The sequence below is a fragment of the Dioscorea cayenensis genome, chromosome 14, assembly GCF_009730915.1.
Source record: "Dioscorea cayenensis subsp. rotundata cultivar TDr96_F1 chromosome 14, TDr96_F1_v2_PseudoChromosome.rev07_lg8_w22 25.fasta, whole genome shotgun sequence".
Taxonomy (NCBI): domain Eukaryota; kingdom Viridiplantae; phylum Streptophyta; class Magnoliopsida; order Dioscoreales; family Dioscoreaceae; genus Dioscorea; species Dioscorea cayenensis.
This window is the reverse complement of record NC_052484.1, coordinates 17,651,585-17,674,088: the sequence shown is the minus strand read 5'-3', so window position 1 is coordinate 17,674,088 and position 22,504 is coordinate 17,651,585. Positions and strand designations below refer to the sequence as shown.

The 22,504-nt window shown below is 32.7% G+C and overlaps 4 protein-coding genes across 7 annotated transcripts in view; 1 reads left to right on the top strand and 3 right to left on the bottom strand.

Annotated features, from left to right (window-relative positions):
- The window catches only part of LOC120276211 (RING finger protein 10), a 17,466-nt gene extending 11,847 nt beyond the window's left edge, over nt 1-5,619 (bottom strand). The window contains exons 1-8 of the mRNA XM_039282935.1: nt 5,333-5,619; nt 4,068-4,114; nt 2,683-3,921; nt 2,471-2,559; nt 913-1,015; nt 724-828; nt 309-423; nt 3-29 (exon numbers count right to left, since the gene is read on the bottom strand). Of these exons, the coding sequence (XP_039138869.1) occupies nt 3-29; nt 309-423; nt 724-828; nt 913-1,015; nt 2,471-2,559; nt 2,683-3,921; nt 4,068-4,114; nt 5,333-5,540 (1,933 nt within the window). The 5' untranslated portion in view covers nt 5,541-5,619. The remainder of the gene's footprint in view (nt 1-2; nt 30-308; nt 424-723; nt 829-912; nt 1,016-2,470; nt 2,560-2,682; nt 3,922-4,067; nt 4,115-5,332) is intronic.
- A 6,033-nt stretch (nt 5,620-11,652) lies between these two features.
- LOC120275907 lies at nt 11,653-14,218 on the top strand. Its single transcript, XM_039282637.1, has 3 exons — nt 11,653-11,972; nt 12,916-12,997; nt 13,966-14,218. The coding sequence occupies exons 1-3, from the start codon at nt 11,922-11,924 to the stop codon at nt 14,136-14,138; spliced, it is 306 nt and encodes a 101-aa protein (XP_039138571.1). The 5' UTR covers nt 11,653-11,921; the 3' UTR covers nt 14,139-14,218.
- A 1,450-nt stretch (nt 14,219-15,668) lies between these two features.
- LOC120275847 (homeobox-leucine zipper protein HOX9-like) lies at nt 15,669-19,676 on the bottom strand. 4 transcript variants are annotated; one of them, XR_005541169.1, is made up of 8 exons: nt 19,357-19,676; nt 18,872-18,958; nt 18,034-18,114; nt 17,314-17,440; nt 16,837-17,123; nt 16,517-16,622; nt 16,095-16,231; nt 15,669-16,006 (listed from the first exon to the last, which is right to left on the bottom strand). XR_005541169.1 is itself a non-coding variant. In XM_039282561.1 (6 exons), exons 3-6 carry the CDS (start codon nt 18,069-18,071, stop codon nt 16,568-16,570), a joined length of 507 nt encoding a protein of 168 aa, XP_039138495.1. In that variant the 5' UTR covers nt 18,072-18,114; nt 18,872-18,958; nt 19,357-19,676; the 3' UTR covers nt 15,669-16,567. The 4 variants fall into 4 exon arrangements, 1 of the variants encoding a protein (XP_039138495.1); XR_005541168.1 differs by having other exon boundaries at nt 15,669-16,231; XM_039282561.1 differs by having other exon boundaries at nt 15,669-16,622.
- Nucleotides 19,677-19,769: 93 nt separating this feature from the next.
- LOC120275848 (ubiquitin-like protein 5) lies at nt 19,770-22,504 on the bottom strand. The gene is made up of 2 exons (XM_039282562.1): nt 22,106-22,504; nt 19,770-19,995 (listed from the first exon to the last, which is right to left on the bottom strand). The coding sequence occupies exon 1, from the start codon at nt 22,361-22,363 to the stop codon at nt 22,142-22,144; it is 222 nt and encodes a 73-aa protein (XP_039138496.1). The 5' UTR covers nt 22,364-22,504; the 3' UTR covers nt 19,770-19,995; nt 22,106-22,141.

The window sequence follows — 22,504 nt, the reverse complement described above, 5'->3', positions numbered from 1 at the left end:
GCTTGTAGATGGCATGCCACTTCCTAAAGCTGAAGACAAATTGATTGATAATCAGAACATATCAAAATAACAATCACCCAATTGAAAGGATCGATGACCCTCATTTAAGATCTCTCTGATGTTCAATATCTGGATTTTGTTTTCTAGATAATGATCAAAACAGACATTACAAAACGATAAACCAAGCAATGGAACAGGCACTAGCATAATCATAGGGACATGTTGATCAGACGAAAAACCATTCTGAATGGTTCACATCTGCAACCAAATTAATGGCTACCTGCAGTTTTTTGGGGTTGGATATTTACCTTCAAAGTCATCTAATGAGAAAATGGCATCATTAATGGACGAATGTCCCCGATTTGATGGAACAGGGATTGCACGCAGAGCAGCTGCTTCGGCCTTGGCTTTCTCAACCTCTTCCTGTCAAATAACAACCACAAAAAAATTACTAAGAGAAATTTCTCGCATGGTTGCCAAGAACACAGCTGATGGTGGAACTAAAAGATGGAGCCCAACCAGGACACATTTAATGCAAGATACAAGGCACGTGAATGCTCGCATCAAAGCGCGCACGAGCACCCACACATATATACATAAAGCATAACTCAGACACAGAGTAACTGATCAAAAACAAAGTAAATTAAACTCAAACTGGACACTGGACCACAAAGCAACTAAGATCTCAATAAACACTGTTGAATACAAGAACCTTTTGCTAACCTTCCTAGCAAGCCGTTTTCGTTGCTTTCCCCGCTTCTTTATCTCCTCCACAAATGGAGCTAATGACTCAGGTGGTAAGCTTTCTCTGAGATCAATTTCACATAGCTGCATTTAGCTAACATGCATCAGAATCACAACCCTTATCCTGTTATCCAGCAAAAGGGCAAACAATGTATGCTGAGGTCTTACCTGAAACGTTGTTGTTAAAGAAAAATGGCTTAAATAACGATAACGCCTCCTTATCGCCTCCGATTGGGAAACTGTCTCCAATTCAAGAATGACTCCACTGATTCTGCAGAAAAAAAATTTCTTAGACAATGGGCAGCTGGTGAAGATAAAAACTAATACAAATAGTTAAACGCTATGTAGATGTGAAATACTGTTAAAGATGTGCCATGGAATGTATGTGATCTTTAATCAACTTGATACAACTACAGAAAATTTTACTCCCATAACCCATAAGAAGAAAAATCAGAAGAACCTAAAAATGCACAATGTTTTCAAAGGAAAGCATGAAAGAATATGAAAACAGACTATCACGTTGAAAGAAAAAAAAATCTAAAAAGCACAATGACTTTGAAGGAAACTTAAAAGTATCTAAAAATCCACAATATCATCATGTTAGTGATAATCAAAGCCTCATAGAATTCTATCATCATCATCAAAGCATTTAACCAGGGCAGCTACAAAGAATCATTCTAAGATGGGAAAGCTTCATTCAAGAAAATAGCATCACAATTGTGTTTAGTTCCTTAAGATATAAGTTGAGAGATATCCTCTCATGGTTGATGGATTCTAAGCAACTATAATAATAAAACCTAATAAGATAGTAATTGAGAGTCAAAAAGTGCTTGGTCATGGATTTGTTAAAAACCTATTTGATAATATAACTGCAGGTTTATTTCTACATCTGATACATCACTTAACCGTTTAAGCATTTTAAAAGACATGGTATACCTTTCAAGTTGTCTTCAACAGAAATTGAACTTCATAAAAAACCATTCTGATTTAACCATCTCTTTCTAGAATCACATAATTAGATTAAATAACTTCCACGTATGAAGTATATATCCTTATGATAGATAACTGAACAACATGTAAATTGGCATAACATAGTAACCCATCTAGTATCCAAAATGATAAATTAAAGGTTTTCCTGAAATATCTATGTCTATGTTCATGCCTTCCAGCATTGTTCGCTAACACAGAATCACTGATATCACACTTGTATTGGTTATGCCAATATATTCATGGTACACTGTGCAATGAGAACAGTTCCCCAAGGACTTCATAACAAGGCTATATACAAATAGAAAAAGCACAAAGAACGAAACAAAAAATCAAGCTAATACAAATTTCAAGCCCTTAACCAATGCATGAGACAACTTGACACATGTAAGCAAGCAATATAAGTACCAATACGTAAACAGTCAAGCACATGCACAATATATGTGCAAACAATCCAGTCGGCCAAAAAAAAAATATCACTGAGCTTAAGTATGGGCAAGGGGTTTCAAGTCCTAACTTAACCCCTCACATTGATTCCATAACATATCATTAAGCCTTAAGTACAACGAAATTAATTTTCTTAGAATTCTTTGATAATAAAAAAAAACCAGTAAGGAATCCAGTAGTATCAACCATCAATCAAGTCAAAATAAATAAATAAATAAAACCCAACCACAAAAAGGAATGAAACAAGGAACTTGGTGTTCTCCAAAAAGAACTTCCATGCTTGATTATGCACCTTGGTGGAAGCATGCTATAACTCCCATAGTGGTGAAGAAGACACTTCATGTTTAAAGGATGAAGAATAAGATGTTGGCCATCAATTACCTGCATTAGTTGTAATTAAGCATAGAAATCCACGAAGAAGTCAACAGATAGTATACAAATTGATAGCCATCATAACGATCACAATGGCTAAAAATTTAAAAGAATAACTGAAAGGAAAAGCACCTGGTAGAAAATGTAGCTATCCTTTTCTGTGGCCAATCCAGCTGAAAGTGGCCCTGAGTCTTCCAAACCATGCTTTTCAGATGACTCTGAGATGTCACGTTTTCCATTTGTTTGGCTTGTTCCATCATCTAATTCCCATGCCTCTAAGCTAGCATTTTTGGCCTTTATAATTGAAGTAGGAGAAGGGGCCTGTGACCTATTATTAGGTAAATGAGCAACTTTGACATGAGCTGCAGCAGAAGAATGATTTCTTTTGGGAGGACTAGCACTTAATTTTTGATGCTCCATCAAATTCTTCACCCTTTCCTCCAGTTGCTCCAATGCTCCACAAACATATGGAAGCTTTTCCAAGTCATCAACCAAACCAGACTCTGCCTTCTCCAACCAATTGCTGAGCTCCATCTTAGCTTCCATAACAGATAATTCCACATCTGACGTCAAAATAAACTTAGAAAATGTGCCATCACTGTAATCACAATCGTCTGAAGTGAGGCCTGCTCCTTGTTGATTTTTCATTGAGGGAACCAGAGAATCTTTTGCTCGAGTTAAAAGTGTGAAGTCTACATGATCCCCAACATGAAATTGGGTGACATTTTCTATACGCAAGGTATACAAATCCTTGCAAGATATTGACATAAAGCATAGAGGACACTTTTTCCAACATTCACCTTTGTGATCCTCCTCTCCCATCAATAGATATCTAAGAATGCAGGGAAAGCAATATATATGCCCACAGGATGTTATCTGAGGACATAGAGGAGCTTCCAAGCAAATTGGACACTGCACCGGAAATGAACTGGAGTATCTTACACAAATCACATCCTCCCACTGCAGCATCTTATCTGGATCCATGGTTTCACTCAGGTAACTGCCATTGTCCAGCACAACAAATTTGAAATTTGCCTGAAGAAACAGGTCTTTATTATAAGGTTTGATCTTTCTTTGCCTTCTAGTAGGAGGACTTCTGCTGGGTTGCTGAGGACGAGAGATAGGATCATAATAAAAGTTCAGCAAATGATTGGCGTTGACACTGTGATTCCGCCTTGCAGCTGATTGTGTTGAATTACCTTGAGAACCACCAGAACCAGCAGCAAGACGATCATACTGCAAAGAGTTTGCAGGTTCAGCAGATTTCCCATTGCTATGAGCCTGAGCATGGCCAAGTAGGTCAGGCTGCAATTGAGAAGGTGGCCTTCCACCAGCTGAGTCAGACTGAGAAATGGTAGAACTGTTGGTTACCTGTAAAATGGTTAGGGTAAGTTATTAGAGTAAAGGTGTATTCTACACTACATTCTTTGATTTGCAGGTCAAAGGAATTGACTTAATCAAAATACATTAAATATGTTCACAGGAAACATGCCAGTTAAACTACTAGATTGACTTACAGTCTCAAATGAATGGCTACCATCTCCAGGAAAAGTTACCGTTGGTCCTGCAAAAAATGAGAGTTGTCACTTGACAGAATGAAAATTCAGGTATGACTGACATATTATTAAGTGGAGACCATTCAAATACTGAAAAATATACCAAATATGCAAGAGAGAGAGGGAGAGGTCCGAGGGATGACACATCCATCTCTCTAGAAAAAGCTTCTTTTTTTTGGCGTATTCTCTAGGTTTAAATGTTGGAAGCCCTATTGCAACTAATCATAATTTGACAGGGATTCAAGAATGTCAAAATCGTTTTCACAATGCAGGAGTCACATGACGATTGCCAGGAGAAATGCTATAGAAAGCATACAAAGACAAAATGCGAGGTAGGATAGTGTCAGATTAATCACTGCTGATTTATTTTGAAATCGCCCTGGATCTGTGATGAGAGCAAGAAAGCCATGCATTTTAGAAACCCTTTCAAGATCAAAAGTTGTGGCTAACACTTTTAAGTGTTTCAGCATTAACTTGGCAAGCTACTAAGCTCATCATGAAAAGATTTGCTGATTTATAGTCAAGACATCAACCTCTAAAGTGTATGTATTTGAATACACAAATTTATTTCCATCAGTGCATAAAATGCATTCACTGAGTAATGTAGCATAAGGGCATATTTTTGTTTCAATATGAGCTTGGGTAGACACTGATACAGTCGATACTAACCAATATCACAAAATGTTAAATTTTGAGAACTGATAATTTCCTTGCTCTATTGGTGTTCATTTTGTTATTGAACCTATCATAAAAATTGCCACTTTAATACTCTTCAGCTTTATTCACATCGTCATGTAATTTCTTCAGAAAAATAAAAGTCTAGGCCTTTCATAAGCCTGACATCTTAGCACAAAGCAGCACAACCAAGCAATCAATGATATTACTGGCTACATGAAAGAATGGTAGTTGGTGCCTTCCTATCCCAAACTAAAAACCTCATGACGTGAAGCAACACGACAAAAACCCATTGCAAAGCCATTGTCGCAGTGAACACAAATTAGTCTTCTCCACCCTAATCAAACCTAAACACAATAAAGCTTCTCAATTTATTGAAAACCCTAAGCTAGGGTTTCCGAATTCCAATTCGACCACAAAACTAATTCTTCGACGTCAAATTCGAATCAAGCCCTAATCATTCAGTCTCTAAAAAAAAATCCCAAATCAAGCACAACTGATCCGCAAAACAAAACCTAAATCCTAGAAGAAAAAAAAAGCCAAGAACTCACGGGAATCCGAGTCAGCCGCGACCAATACAGTGTCCGAGGAGGATGCTGTCGGCGATTTGTGGGTGGCTCGGCGAGTAGCGCCACCGATCTGGTGGTGGCGGGGCCTCGGGAGGAGATGACGGCCATGGTGAGAGCTAGGGCTTGGAGAGAAAGCAGGAGAGGAAGGGGCTTGGTCGGATCTATGGCCGTCGATGGGTGAGATGGACATGAACGAGCTCGGGGAAACGTGGGAGGGAAACGGGGTTCAGCCGTAGCCGAGACACTGATGAGAACTGGGGCAGTTATATTCCCCAGGAGAACGGAATATACGGCTCCATTCCAGAAGACTCTCAAATGACGTTACTACCCCTCTATTTTTTTTTAAATATTTTATTTTTTATTTTAAATTTTTGACACTAGACAATAAACACCCCATTTAAAAAGTCGTTTGGTTCACGGTAATATAGAAAGATTACCACGTGTTACGTGGTAATATGAAAATAATACCACATTGGGCATTGCACCGATAGTAATCTAAATGATAATATCACATTACCAACTTATAAATAATACCAAGAAAGTTGGTAATCATGTTATCACCAAATTTAGTGTCAATCTTAGATTACCATAGTAATCTTATAACTTTTTATATTTTAGCAAATTAATTACCATGACAACCAAACACGACAAAGAACTATTTCCGGTAATAAGAGTTCACAATCAAACATGGTTATATCAAATTACCACAATATTTCCAACCATATAACATTCCCACTCATATTACCATGGCAATCTTATTATGTGGTAATATGTCATTGCCACGAACCAAACCGCCAGGTTATTAATTAGTAATAGTTAGGGACATGCACTGATGTGGAACATATCCATAAACTCAGACAACATCATGCTTTTATCTTGCGTAGGTTTCGATCCCATCACTCTGAAACGAAAACTAATAATATGGAGTATACATAAATTACATGCTTCAATAATAATTAAAAAAAATATGAGATAAGATAATACCATTTTATACTATGTTTTGGAATCACTAGTAGTCTCTTATTCTATTGATATTAGGGTGTGTTTGGTTGACAGAATGAGAATGGAAGGGGAATAGAAAAAGTAATGGTAATGATATTATAGGAATAAGAATGTGAATGAAAACTGTGTTTGGTTGAAGGAATAATTCATTGAGAATGGACAGAATTTAAAATGAGAATGTGTCAAAATTACTTTTATACCTTTGAAACACGAAAATCAGATTAATAAATAAATAATTTTTTTATCTAAAAAATATTCTGAATATTATTATTAAAAATAATTATTATCATTAAATATTCACATTAAATATTTTATTTTAATTAATTATTACTTTAATGGGTAAAAATATCATTTTACTTTTATTATTGTAATTATATATAATAATTTTTTATTTTAATTATTATAGTTAATTATTTAATTTTATAAGTTTTATTTAATTAAATATTCAGAGAGGCAAAAGTATTATTTCAAAAGTTAATACTATTCATTCTTTCATAAATAGTTCTATTCCTCCCAATTTTAGGGGGTGATGCATATATCTCTACAGTACTACTATTTATTACCTACATATTCTATTCCCATTATAACAGTTGTGCATCCAATTATTGGCAATGATTCCTATTCTAATAGTATTTATTATCTCCATCCAAACACATCTTTAGGTCTCTTGAGTGAAGACAAAGTGAAAGCACAAGTGCGTGTTAAACTTATTCTATGTTTACACACTGACACTGTCTTATAGTTTTATCGCATTTTATAAAAAAATTATAATTTTTATTTAAGAGTTTTAAATAATATGTTAAAGATCATCTCAGTCAATAATTTACATTTACGATGAAAATTGATAATATAATTATAAAATACAAATTTCTCCTAATTCCAAAATCTAAATAATTTATTTTTTAAATTTAAATTCAAAATCTAAAGTAATAAATTCATTTATATGGGTAAAAGATATGATGATGATAATAATTTAAAAATTAATTTATCATGGAATGATTAAAATGGTCTATTGGTATAGATTCTTACGTAAGGTGGGGACACAACTCTGTGCATATCCTTAACTTGCTTTAAATTATAAGCACTTGTTACTTATTTATTAACATAAATAAATAAATAAATAAATATTGTAAGGTTTTGGCTATATAAATGGGATATTTTTTTTTTTTTTATGTTTGGATTATTAATCATTGTTTTTTGATAATTTATAAATTAACCGGTTATAGAAATTCTTTATTCAATACTAGCCCAATTTTATGTTAATGTAAATATGATCAATTGCCGGGGCACTTGTGTGATAATGATTGACCTGGGAGGGTGGTAACAAGTGGCGAGCATTATCAAATACGTTGTCTTCTTTGAGCCCAGAACCACCAAACTAGGGCCCAATGGAAAAAGTCAAGGCCCATATATCTGGCTAGCCCAGCTCATTTAATAAATAGTAACAGGATATACAAATTTAAATTAATTATTATTCATGGTCCCTTCCGCCAAAGTAGTAACTCATTTCTCTCATAAGAAGCTGAGAGTTCGATTGTTGCTATTGTTGTTTAGCAGTAGTTTGCAAAATAGTATAATATGAATTAGTTATATTAAATATCTCAAAAGTTAAAATTTTGAATGAGAATAAAATTTGTTTGATAAGGTGGATAGACTAACTTACACAAACAGGAAGTTATTTGCATTGTCACTCGATTGTTGTAGCAGTTGTGAATAAAAATGATTTTTGCTTGAATAATTTTTCTTCAATTTCAAGTTATTTCTTTTTTCTTTTCTAAATTTGATGATGGTTGAAATTTTATACTTAAATATTTTATTTAACCAAATTTTCCATATTAACATTAGTCGTTCATAAAACATTTTTATATATGATATTATACTTGTTTTCTGCCACAAAATCAAAATTTAATCCATAGCATTTTTTTATTGTTCAAGTGAATGCATGTCATCTTTATACTAAATTAACCAAATCATAACCACATTTACATATATATATAATTTATATAGTTACATATAAAAAAATTTGTTATCAATAAGAATATTAACACTAGACATTAACATAGTATTTGGATCCAAAAGTAGAAAGAAAAGTACATAAAGAAAAAGGAGGGAAAGTAAGAGAAAGGCTAGTAAGGATTGAACCATTGTTTAGATAGTCAAATTTTATGGATGGGGAGAGGAAGGGAAGGGAAAAAAATGATATATAATAATATGATTTACCAATTACAACATTCTTATTAAATAAAATTATTTATTTTCTATTTAAGAACATAATTAAAAATACAAGATCAAATCGATGCAAGATATATGGAATTAATTAGGATCAAATCAAGAGTTGAAAAAAATGATTGGTGCCGTATGAACCCTTAATCACAATAAAATTAAATTGAAAAAAAATGAAAGAACAAATTTATGAAGTGATGTTATGTTATTATTTAAAACATTGAGGGTATTAAGGTATTTTTAAAAAAATATAAAATTTCTAGGAGGTTCTCCCTCCCCTGGCATCCTAAATTGGGTGTCAGAAAAAGTGAGGTTTTTGAGAGTTTTAGAGGGACATAGTTAACCCTTATTTTCTATTAAAATAATCTATTTAAAAGAGGGAAATGATTCACTATGACCCTCCTTTTCCTTTACTTTCCCTCATCAGCCATTAATCCAAACATAGCATAAATTGTAAACTATCTTTTATTTGTTTATTGACAATATAAATAAATTCATGATGTGCACGCCCACATTCTAAATCCTAAATCAAACTATATTTTGAAAAAAATTAAATCTTTAATTTTCTGCATGAAAATCAAACACACTATTGCTCGTCTATGGCATTGGTGGTCTATTTTTTATTTATTGTGATTCCCTGATATGTATTTTTTCTTATAGAAAAATGGGTAAACATGAATATATATATATATATATATATTAAAAATATAAAAGTTAATCCACAGATATAGTGAAGTGTAGCATAGAAAAAAGTATTATGCACAAAAAAAATCAAAACTACATTTGATGGTTATTATTAAATCCTTATTTATTTTTTATTTTTATTAAAATAGATAAATCATAAACTTTATTGAAAAAAATAACAAGTACAAGAGAAGAACACTGCACCAAAAGACCAGACAACTGGGAATTTTATCTATTTTTATTAAAAATGGATAAACTAAAAATTTTAGTTATTTTAAGTTGTGGGTTTTAAAAATTTACAAAAATTCAAAATAAATATAAATAATTGTTTGAATCATTATTATTGGTATTATTTTTTATATTTAAATTAATCGTAACATGATTTTTTTTTTTGAAAAAGTAGATAACCCACAAATGCATTGCGAAATTGGAAAGAAAAAAATAACATAAACAATAACATAAATAAAAAAAATAAAACATGAAAGAGTCACCAACGCTGAAATAAAAAACAGACAAAACACACTAAAAGACAAAAACACAGAAAAGTGAAGGGGGGAGAACATGGACCACGAGCTGGGAGAGGCAGGTCGGAGAAAATAAAAATAAATGAAAATAAAAATTAAAAAAAAAAACTAAAATCTTTCAAATAATCTACCCACTAAGCAAAAAACAAAACCCTTAGATGGCACTTGATGTGAAGCCTTGAAACTAGAAATTTCAAAACAACTTTAATTAATTTGATTAAAAGTGATGGTGAAATCAAACCAACTCCATGGAATAAGGACATTGAATTAATTATTCTTTAATTAGAGATAGGGTAAAGTCATAAAAATAACTTTAATGGCGTGCGGAGGTGGAATTTAAGGAAAAAGCAAATGGTAAATTCAATGGCCACCTTAATAACTTAACCTTTTTAACTTATCACTGGTCAAAGTCAAAAAAGCCAACTTCGATCTCTTTATATATTTATGGTCATATTATTTATTTATTTTTGAGAGAAAAATAAAAATTGAATTTCACAATAATTATACATGATCATGTCATTGTATGACATATTGATAAAATCATAAATTAGAGGCAAGTAACAAATATTCACTATACTACAATCTTCATGAAAATAATGAAACAAAATTTTGAAGTATCCATGTGTTTTCTATGCAAGAATGATGAAAGGAATGTTAAAAAAAATTATAAAAAATTCTAAAATTTTATAAAAATTATTTAAAATGATATTTAACATATTAAAAAATAATCAATTATCTCTTGGTCTATTAACACCATATTTTTATCTAAAATATTTATATCATTATCGAGAAAGCAAGTGTGAATCTTAGCTAACGCATTGTGAGGATATATGCAGATTGAAACTCATCGTCTGTGTATGTCTTTAATATAGCATGTCTTGATACATGTCCATTTTGGCCCAAAAAAAAAATACCGGTAAATAATATTCTTTAAACATGGTACATATATGTAATTTGATGTTTACAAAACAAATTAAAAGACAAACAAAAGAGATTAATTAGGTAACCCTATTTAGAAAGAAAAGAAAGTTTGGTTGATGGCATTTTAATAATTTTAGTAAACTACAAAACAAATTGAGGAATGAAAAATAGTTCAAATGTTCATTTAAAAAATAAATTTTCAATCCATAATAATGTTAAAATCTAGATCTAGACCCAAGTTGCATCTTTAATTAATTATAAAAAACAATTAAATGGATATAAATCATGTGCAAATTGTATACAAAACTCTAAATCATAGTCAATCTAATTATAAAGAAAAGAAAGATAACAAAGATGCATAATGATCAACTACCAACAAATTCAATTCTATTAATTGGTAGCAACTTGAAATGAATATATTCCTAATAATTGCCGAATTGTCTTTATATCAAAGGGGCCACTTTAACATTGGATCACTCCCCACATCATAGGACCATATCCTTTAATTTGAAGGTCACATGCACTTCCTTCAAAGATAAAATAAACAAATACTTAATTAAATATGAGTTATACATAAATACCTTAAATTCCAAAACTTGAAAGTTAAATAAATAAAAAAACCATATTAATCGTTAAACACAATCAAAAGTTGGAATTTTATCCAAGGTAATTAAACATATGTTTCTCTAAAGCATTTTCTTATGACTTAAGTACCATTCCAACTAATCAAGAATTAAGAATAGTAATAAAAAAATACATACCTGCATGCATACATGCATGTGTGAATATATATACCAAAAAATCATTTTCATTATGGCTTTATTGTCATTCAAACAAGAAACGAAGAAAATTCAAAGGCGGCTCTCTCTCACGTTCACTGATCCTTTTTTATTAAATCTAAACTTCTTAAGATTCCTTTTCTTCTCATTTACTTTAAGTTTAAGCTTCTCATTTCTTCATCCTAACATAAGTGTGTTTCTCTCTCTCTCTCTCTCTCTCTCTCTCTCTCTCTATATATATATATATATAAGAGATGAAGAATCACATCAAAGATATATATATGTATATATATATAGAGAGAGACTTTAGAAGCTTGAAAGAGGAGCAAGAGGGTCTCAAAAGGGAAGCTAGGTTCATTTCAACTTCATGGCCAAAGCTTCTCATGTAGCTTGTTGCATGCAAACAGTAGTTGGTGGAGGAGCTTAAACTTAACACTTATGGACACCAAACAAGCTCTTAGATTTGCTGAGAATCTAAGCCTTCCTAAGGTGCTCTCTCTCTCTCTCTCTCAAAGATTTATCAACCTATATATTTAATTATCTATCATATAAGAGGAAGATATATATATATATATCCATAAAAAGAGTATGACTCTCTTTCTCTAGGTTTTATCAACCTATGTACTTATTTGAGAAGAAGAAGAAGATGTATATATATAATTGAAGGGTCTCTTTTTCTCTAAGATGTATCACCCTATGTACCCATTAATTAGGGAGAAGTAGTAGTAGAAGAAGAAGAAGAATTAAGAAGTTATATATTTATGTATTATAAAGTCTTTCTTTATATACATTTCTTCTTCTTCTTCTTATATATATATATATATATATATAATTTGTCTTCTCATATATTTTAATAGATAATTAAATATATAGGTAAGATTTTGTGATAATTGTTTGCTTGAAGTTTGTTGTTTTTATGACTTCTCATTAATCAAAAGTCAGTAGATTTTTAATGGGTGAATTAGATTAAGGACCTTATCATAATAATATCATCAAAGTTTGAAAGGGCAAACAAATGTTGGCCATATAGAGACTTTATTCCTCCCAAATGTATGTGCATCTTTCATCTTTATTAGTGGAATTCAAGCATCTTTGACCTTTTCTCCTTTTCAAATTTCTTTTAATTATTAATAACACAATTGTCTTCATAAAGACATAGCATTGCACATATACATTGGTCATTAAAAGAAATTCAATTATAAACACAATTATATAATGACAGCCAATATATTTATCATAAACCTTGAATCTTTTCGGTTAAATTTAATTAGAAACTTCAATGCTAAATTTAAAAATTAAAATGTGATTTATTTGTAAGGGATTGCTTTACTAATTAAAAAATAATAATAATAATTAAATGGAGTGATTTATATTTAAATTATGTTGCTAATTAAATAATATTATTTGGAAAATTAATGGGGGTATTAATTAGGTGCAAGTGATTGTCATGAGGGCCAACATGAGTTGCAATCACTGCCGGAAAAGGGTGTCCCAAGTCATATCCAAGATGAATGGTGAGTGCCCACTTCACATATATAATCACACTACAATAATGCACCTTTCTATTTATTTATTTATTCTATTTTTTAAATCTCTTTTCATTAGAGTTTATCAAAAATGATCTTAAGATAAATAAATAGATTTCAAAACTCAAACTATGTTTGAAAAATTTTATAGCGGGGTACATTTCTAAGAAGTAGTTTTTGTATTATGTATTTTTTTTAAAAAAAATCTAGTAGATTTTTACTGAAAAAATATTTTATTTTAATAACCCTTCTCCAAATGTTTACAACTTTTTAAAGTGACGTATAATACAAGTGATTTTAGTTTGTTAACATTTTTTTAAACCCAAAATTAAAGTATAAAACATATTATTTTTTTATGAGCATGATACATGAATATAAGATCAAGCATCACCTTGTTTACTTATTTATTGATATTGAATATATTAAAATTATTTTATGTGCTAGTATTATATTAAAAATGCAATAGGTCATCATCCTTTGTGATCTCTATATTTATTTAATGGCTTTTGCTTCTTATATATAGCATTAACCTTATTTATCAATAAACAAATAAATGAACAATTTTAAAATCCAAACTCTTATGAAAAAAAAAAATTGAGCTCCAAGGAGACACACAACCCTAACTATTTAAATTAATAAAAGAAATACTTACCAAATGTTTCTCTTATAGATCTAAAGAATTGAGATAATGAAGATTGATCTTTGTAAAATGAATTATAATATAAGCCATAGGAAAAAAAATTGAAAGCATATAATAGCTTAATTACAGAATTTTATTTGTTTATTTGTGTATATATTATAATATTATATCATATATCTAATTATATTACACCAATTTTTATATTAGATCATTGTTTTATATTATTTTTTAATATATATATATATATATATATATATAATCAAGTTGGTTTTTATATGTTTTTAATTATTTGGGAATAATTTTTTTAAAAAAACAGGGTTAGTGGATTATATGGTAGACATGAACAAGAAAGAAGTAGTTGTGAGAGGGCTTGTGGCCTCTAAATCAAAGAAGCAACGCCATTATCATGATCAAGAAGAGAAGATGAAGAAGAAGAAGCTCCCACACTCATTTGGTTTACATAGACTCATGTGTTTCTCTGCTACTTAAATGTGTGAATTTATATATATATATATATATATATAATTTACTCTCAAAATGGTTGAAACTTTTGACGGAATTTCCATTTAGGTGTGGTTTATTTGTTTGTTTATTTATTTATTTTTTAAGCTAGAGAAATTGTTTGTTTGACATATTTAGATTTTCAAATGTTATTGTCAAAAATCCATGGATTGTAAAATTTTCAGAAGCTAAGCAATGATATATTACTTGTAAATGTTGATTTTCATGAGATGTCTTCTTTTTGCATATTGTTAGAGGTTAGGTCCACATCCCAAAAGATCAACCTGAAAGAAAAAGTTGTCCAACACTCTTATGAGCCCAAGACCCCTCAAGTACATAGCCGATGTGAGACTAAACTTGGCTGTAGATCCCCGGTCCAATCCTAACGCCCTCGTCAGGGACACGTGGCACTCCCAACTCACCCCACCCCAAGAACTAGTCCAAGGACCCCCACCCTAGTCCTCGCCCCACACCTCTAGTACTTCTAGAATGGATCTGATGCCACTTGTTAGAGGTTGGGTCCACATCCCAAAAAGAACGTGCTTGAAAGGAAGGGTTGTCCAATCCCCTATAAGCCCAAGACCCCTCTAGTACACAGCCGATGTGGGACTAAACTTGGCTGTCGACATATGACAATATGCATTGAGTTCAGTGATGTAGTATTAGGGCCATGGGAACTAATTATGTGCCTATTGATGCTGATTGTTAAATCAACTTTATAAAGAACCAGGAGTCAACCTTCCCTAATAACCACGGATTTATTAGAAAACCAACAGAAACAGTCAAATATATAGAGAAATAGAAAACAAAAAAGTGCATCACGAGGATGTCGCACCGAAAAAGCAACAAAACAAACATACAAAAACATTAAAATGAAAATACGAACGAAGACCGAGAAGATGAAATCCACCAAGTCCAAAAGGCAACAAAAGTCTTCTCGATCAGGTGGGGGAGAATCACTCCTGGGGTTGCAAAGGTGTCACACTGATGGCAAGGTTGGCCGATCTGATGCTCAGGAAATTAAGTGAACGCTTGATTATTTGAACTGAGTTGCTGGGGAGTAGCTGAGAAATATCTTGAACTACAGAAATCCAAGTAACAAATGAGAAATTTTATGCTTAAGAGAAGAGGTGGAGTCTGTGGAGTCTTTCATCAGCCATGGCCTTCATCGGTTGGTTTGTTGTCTCTCCATAATATTTCTTGAATTTATGGGTATTGTATGAAACAGTTTATACGCCCATATATATATATATATATATATATATATCAAAATTATTTATTTTAATAATGTTGCCTCTACTTCAGGTATCATCAAGCCTTTCAAATGTTTATTTATATACTACCTTTTTTTTAATTTCAAGATAATATTTATTTATTTATTTATATGATCATTGGAATCATTCGTCCTAGGGCCAGGATGACATTTGCCTTCCTGTGTTGCATTCAAGTGCATTTAAAAGCGCTTAGAAGTTAGGAACTGATTTCTTCTACAATTATGAAAATACCAAGAACAAAAACTTAGCTATGAATATATTTATATCTGAAGAAGAGATCCAAAACAATGTACATTAATACCATAAACAGTCACGCTCATCATGATATGGCAAAATTAGTCTCCTTGTTACTTTGTAACTAGCAGCTCCTATATAACTTATCATCACATTGTAACATAAATTATTTTATATGATTTTTTACAAGTTACATAAAGAAAGCTTTCTCTTGAACCTGGCCTGGCCTTGAGGAAGCTCACCAATGGCTTATAAAAAAATAAACAATTGATGAAAGATCAAGGCCTTTCGCGACCCATCCCAGACAAGCAAACGCCGGCCTGATTGCAAATGACAATAGCCCCTGCCCTGGAGATAACGACATTCGAATCTCTAAGAGGTAAAATCCTGGGTTGTAATAAAAGTTTTAAAGATAAAGATGTGATGCATTATTAACTTTGCAAAGTCAGAACAGAATGCTTTCCTCCCAGCCTCATAAAAAATTCTGTCTAGAGTAATGTCCTGTAAGGCCACCGGCGTCGTTTCTGGCATGTCTAGGCCAGCTTGGTTGGCAAAGGTGAATACTAGCTGTGTCTGCAAAGCATGAGAAAATCATCAGACCATTTTCACTTTTATCAGCAACTTTTCCAAGCCCGAAATTTATTTTATAATAATAATAATAATAATAACAATAATAACATGAGCTTCGCCTGAATGTGATAGCCATATGGAACAATCCTTATTAAGTAAGCCATGATATGGAAGATGTAAGGTTATTTTATAGGTTTTATAAGTTTTGGACCAATGCAAGCCACAGAAGCAGAATAAACAAAACACTCAGAATCCCACCTTGATCACAAACTTAGCCATTAGCTTTACCTTTCAAAAACAGCAAAATATGGTATCTTGGTGATGCCATAGCATTTTCAATCAGGATTCTCCAGTCTCACAGTTTGTCCTCAGTAATTCTGCCACCACATGGTAACTGCAGAGCCAAAGCAGTGGAAAAACACGAGAAACATAAATAAAAGACATCAACAATGAAGAACACCAATCTAACTGGTCTTGCAATTTACACACCTTCTATCTTTAGATTATCCATATAACAAACTCCTAAATACTAGATTGCAAATAAAATCAATTTCTTATTGTATGTGGTTCTCAAAATTATCGGTAAGCTCAAATATTTAAGAACTCACGTGTAGCTCTGACAAATCCAAGTAGAAAGAGTGTGAGCCTCTGGTGAGCCAAGAGATAAACTCCGTCCCATGTTCAGACCATGCTGGGATGGAGAGATGGCCAAGGAAACCCTTCGAACAGCTGAAACTATGCTTCGAACATACTGCCGTGCCATCACAGCAACACAATCTGACAGGTGAACTTCATAGGGAAACTGAAACACAATTGTGAGCACAGAACGTGAGCCTGAAGTGTTTGATGTGTCCCCACACAACTGGTTAGAAGTATGATTTGATGACAAGTTATTCTGCACAAGGCAATAAAGAAGAAATTAGTATCCACATAAAGGAATTTAAGCAAGTTCTTTCAGACAATTATTACTCACTGTTAAGAACAGAACATACAGGCCAATATCAATAAGTTCCAAATAAATTGACAATTTTAGATTTTAATATATTTCTGAAAAAGAACGAGTGGAGATTAAGATTAAGGCTTACTGTTTTTGCTTCCACGGGTATGACACGAAATCCAGAAGGAAGTATTGGAGCATCATCAGGAAAAAGTTCATCTATCGGTGCAAAAAAAAGCTGATAGCAGGCACCAACAGCATTTTCATCAACTCCACTGCAAATGTGGAAAAAGAGCAGCCTGAACTGAGGACTCACATGGAAATTATAGTACTGTCCAAAATGTTAGACTGAGTCTGAACTGACGTCAGTCAAAGGTTCACATTAATTGCCAAATTCCAAACAGATATCAATAGACAGCATTTTCATCATGGTAATTCAACAAGCATTTAGTTACCGTGGCAATTTGACAAGCTAGTCAAGACATCTATTTCTGAAATAGTTTTCATCCTATGCCATGTTAGCATTCAAATTATGGCATAACAAAAAGCTGAGTCTTCAGAACCCATTTGTTGTACAATTTTCAGTACCTTACATTTGATGGATGCTCTGTTGCTTCCAAGGTTAATTTGGAAATAAGAAAGTAGTATCACAATGCATATAATACTTTAACATGCCATGTATATGGCATAATGGTGTAGGGAAGACAAAACACAAATGAAAAAAACAAATTACACCCACAACACATTTATGAAGAATAGAAAACTTAGAATGAATGTGAAACAGGAATTGCATGGCAAGATAGAGAGACTATCACACTAAGAACGGATTTAGAAAGACTAATTCAGGGTTGAAGCAAGTTCCCAATACCTGCAGGAGATGAATATCCTGGGATAAGCTGGTATCATCCTGACCTACAGCTTGTCCTTCAAGACGGATCACTTCAAGAAACTGAAACATTGTTTAAAACTTAAGAAAATCAGTACATATTATCACATGCAAATTGTCATAATGGACGATACACAATTTGCGTTAGGGCATGCATTAGAGAGTTTAAACTATTGAATGCCCTGCTATAGTTTCCATGGAATCAAGCAATTCAAAGAAGAAACACCAATACCTAATGAACAATAGATAATACTTCATTTCAATGCAGTGGTACCACCTGTGTTTGATGAAAAATGGTATCAATAAATCCTATAACAAAGGAAACTCTTGATGAGAAAGCAGCACCATACCTACAAATGGTTTACACACAATATTTGCAACTTTTGCTTTTGAAAAGAACTTATATTTGGTCCAACAAAAGAAATTGCAAAGAAATATTTATGTCATAACTTGATAAGATATTCAGAAAAATAAAAATTTTAATAGAATCTTTGGAGTCATTTAGATGGAATTAGAACACAGAACTCCTATCACATCACAAAAATGGCTTTGAATTCCAAAAAAAAAAAGGGATGAAAAAATATCAACAAAATAAACTAATCTAAGTTAGTGAGGCCAACAGGAGAATATAAGGAAAAAAGAGACAGATGTCAAAAGAGTAATAATTGCACAAATTAGTGGAAAAATGATCAAAAAATAAAAAATAAACTCTTTCAAGGATTCATTTAGCCAGCCCCAAATATTCAGATTGAGTTTAGTTACTAGTTACTACTGTTATTGTTTGCATGCAGAAAGGCCACTTAAACAGAATCTAACATACCTCCTCATTCATTTAGTCCAGGGAAAGCACAAGATCCAGCTTTCAGAGTTGCAGCAGAATATGCATCAATGTTGTAATCTGCCCATTCTGCCCATTCTAGAATGATGAGAAAACAATTCAAACCTTTTTCACAAGTTAAAAGGATAAATATATGTCATAATATTACGACGTCTTTCAGACTTATTTCCCTAGTCACAATTTCAAGATGCAGACTCCACTTGCAATAACAGAAGACCAACAAGATAGTTTAAATAAGCTATCCTAAATTTCCATCTCAGATAAACTCATGCATAAATCCTTAAAGCACCAGGCCAAATTTGCCCAAATAATGCCCTGACATACGCAAGGACTTCAATTGCTGTTAAAGTTTAACAACAACTAAGTTGACAATGCCTTGAATATCTCTCTAAGAAGAAAATTGCTGTGTGCTATACATGCTAACAACAGTTGAAAGAATATTCAAGACAAAGAACTATACAGCATACCTGAACCAACATTGATGCCTTTGCACAGATAACACCTCCAGGTGGCCCTGAAAGAAAGACTGGAAGGTAAATAGCGACTACCGTGAACTGGGAGAAGGATGATTATTTCCCCCAATGCCGCCATTGTTCCATGAAAACCTGTTCAAGATCAACTAAACCACAGGGCAGGCCAAAAAGGAGCAATCCCATGGAAAGCAGTAATCACTAATCAATTGCTCAATGAATAGGTAATTATAACTATTTAACTTATCATCAAGATAAACACAATGGAAGAGCTTCCACAAAAATTACAAAATACGAGTGCATAAGCATGCAATCATATCAGAACGATATTTCACAATCAAACCACAAGATTTAGTGATACTAGCTCATCCCATCAAAGCCATAGCAGAGAACAAAAATCACAAACCAGAAAAATAAAGCAGTACTGGTTTTATGCTGCAAGATTTAGATCAAATCCCTGCTTTCACGGGCATGTCATTGTCTTCGTTTTCGTTATACACAGTGAAAACACAAGCTGTTTTAAAAACCAAAAAAATATAAAGCAGTAATGTTCCCAAATTTTGTTTATTACATCGAGCACTGATGACTTAGCTATCCATTTATATCAACTTTTGCTCTTCACATGCCTAAGCCAACCTGCAATCACAAAACAAACTAATGATAAGATAATAGCATCATAGAAGCAAAGGTATATGATTAGGAGCAAAGAAAGAAAAAAACAAAAGCCATTTGCAATTCAATCTTCTTTTACTTCATCAGGTCATTGTGTTTTGGGCTAGTATATTGTTCTCATGGTTCTCTTGTGATTTATATTTTCATTGCCTACTGGACTGATCTGTTTTTCTTAATTGTTGGTTGATTCTTATAATTGATTCTATGATTTACATATAATCATCTCATGGCCCAAAAGGTTGAAATCACCAATGATCCTCTATGTGTGGGCCAATAATCTATATATCATCAATGAAAGGGTGGACATGATAAGAACGATAGAATATGATAGACTATCTATTATCCTTTGTTTGGTGTGCCAATAGGATATGATAGTCTTATCTATTGGCCCACTTTATCATCCTGGTCACATGATAATAAATTCTATGGAATCAACATAGAAACAAATAGGATATGATAAAAAATAAATTTACTAGTCTGATGATTTTTTTTTTCAAATTGATTTTAGTATGATCTATTTATTTTCCATTAATGAGTTTGTTAAATAGGTACTAACTATAATTTTTGCGAGTTGGTGATATTGCAATCTATATATATTTGTGGTTATTTATTTTTTTTTAAATTTGAAATATACTAATTAGTAAATCATTGAGGAAAAAAATCCAAAAAAAGTCAATTTTAAAAATAAATATATATAATTATATTATGAAGGGTAATTTTCTCTATTTACATACTATTCATATCATATCTTGTCATTATCCGGTCCACTTCAAAGATAACAAAATATTATCTAATGGTTTATCAGGTGCGCATCAAACATATGATAGGATATGAGCTTATCATGCCCATACCTTTATATCATATCTATCCATATCCAATCCACCAAACGGGCCCTATATGTATAAAATACATATGGATATGATTGATATTTATGTCTTATTTCTTTCAAGCACCATATATATAGGTATGTTTTTAAATTTAAACCCTAATTATCCTTATCCAAACAACCTTAGCGGGCTATCCAAATCAGTTGACCTATCTAAAGAACCATATCCTGCCCTAATTATCCTTATCCAAACAACCTTAGTGGGCAATCCAAATCAGTTGACATGTCTAAAGAACCATATCCTAACAAAGAAAGAGGAGACCATCAAGGAAAGAGTAGATCAGAATGGGTATTGTAAGTGAAGGATCAGAAGAAACAAAAAAGAATAAGATAAGGAAAGGAAAAAAAGAGAGAAGAGAAAGGCAGAGAAACAAAGGAAAGAGATCAGCCAAGGTACACATAGGTCATAGCATATAGATCTCACCTTTCAAAGCCATAAAACCACTCACTTCCATACCTTCAAAGCTATCCAAAAGAAAAATTAACAAGGCCTTCCCACCCCCTGCATGCAAATCTCAACACATGAAACTCTAGCTGAAAAACAACCTATAATAATGGCATGTTCAGTTGTCCATGAAATTGACCACCAAAGGACTGGTTTTGTTTCCAAATCACCATCCAACAGCTCTATGGACCTCCAAAATAGATCAGACGCTAGTTGTAAGTTTGAGCAAAACCACTGTGTCCATTGTAGTGGAGTCATTTCACTCATGGCTACAAATGTTTGCACTTTATAATATTGTGGTCACAAATTTTTTTGTAATACAGTGACCACTAATAACCTGTTTTAAGACTGTTTCCGGCGTGATGTGATGTTGAAATGATGCTGATATGGCACCAAAAACCACCTTAAAATAAATCATTATAGCCTCACGTGCAACCGGAGAAAGATTAAGTGTTTTTTGTGTTATAAAAAAAAGTTTTGTGATAACATGAGTAAAATAAACCCCATTGTAATACTCTTGGTGTAAAAAACCTTAGACAAGCTTCACTATTTACACGACCTAATGGCTATAAAGCAGGCCTAGTCACTACGCTACCTCATCTTTATCAAGCAACAAATTTCTTAAAAGACAAATGAATGAATCTTGTCAAGCATGTTAAAACCTTTTTTCAGATTCAAACCTAAAAAAGAAAGTAACTCTTTCAAAACAAAACCAAAAAAAAAATGAGAAAAGATAGATAAACCTAGGATTGAGATTGAGATTGAGATGATGGATCAATTCAATTGTAGTAGAGTTCGAGACCCACGCCGTCGTGAATCTCATAGTCCTTGAGAGTGATATGGTCCTCGTAGATGTTGTACCACTTCTGGATACGGATCTTGTCAGCCCTCGTTCCCGTTTGGGCGGCCACCAGCTTCTTCAGGTCGCCGATGGTGTCATCCTCGTTGCACTTCACCCGCACCTTCTTCCCAAGACGATCGTTCAGCACAACCTCGATCATCGTCGCTCTCCGCCGCACGCACAAGATCCAATCCAATCCAATCCGAAGAAGACCTCGAGAGAAGAAGACCGAGAAAACTCGACGGGCTCTCGTTTCAGTGCCTTCAACCACACGCAAAATAAAATTATAAACAGCCTTGAA

Coding starts and splice junctions, on each gene's coding strand:
- LOC120275907 (XM_039282637.1), top strand. CDS start 11,922: ATGGACACCAAACAAGCTCTTAGATTTGCTGAGAATCTAAGCCTTCCT. Junction 11,973..12,915: donor AGAATCTAAGCCTTCCTAAG/GTGCTCTCTCTC, acceptor GGTATTAATTAG/GTGCAAGTGATTGTCATGAG. Junction 12,998..13,965: donor AGTCATATCCAAGATGAATG/GTGAGTGCCCAC, acceptor TTAAAAAAACAG/GGTTAGTGGATTATATGGTA.
- LOC120275847 (XM_039282561.1), bottom strand. CDS start 18,071: ATGATACCAGCTTATCCCAGGATATTCATCTCCTGCAG. Junction 17,124..17,313: donor TACCCGTGGAAGCAAAAACA/GTAAGCCTTAAT, acceptor TGCCTTGTGCAG/AATAACTTGTCATCAAATCA. Junction 16,623..16,836: donor TGGATTTGTCAGAGCTACAC/GTGAGTTCTTAA, acceptor TTGGCTCTGCAG/TTACCATGTGGTGGCAGAAT.
- LOC120275848 (XM_039282562.1), bottom strand. CDS start 22,363: ATGATCGAGGTTGTGCTGAACGATCGTCTTGGGAAGAAGGTGCGGGTG.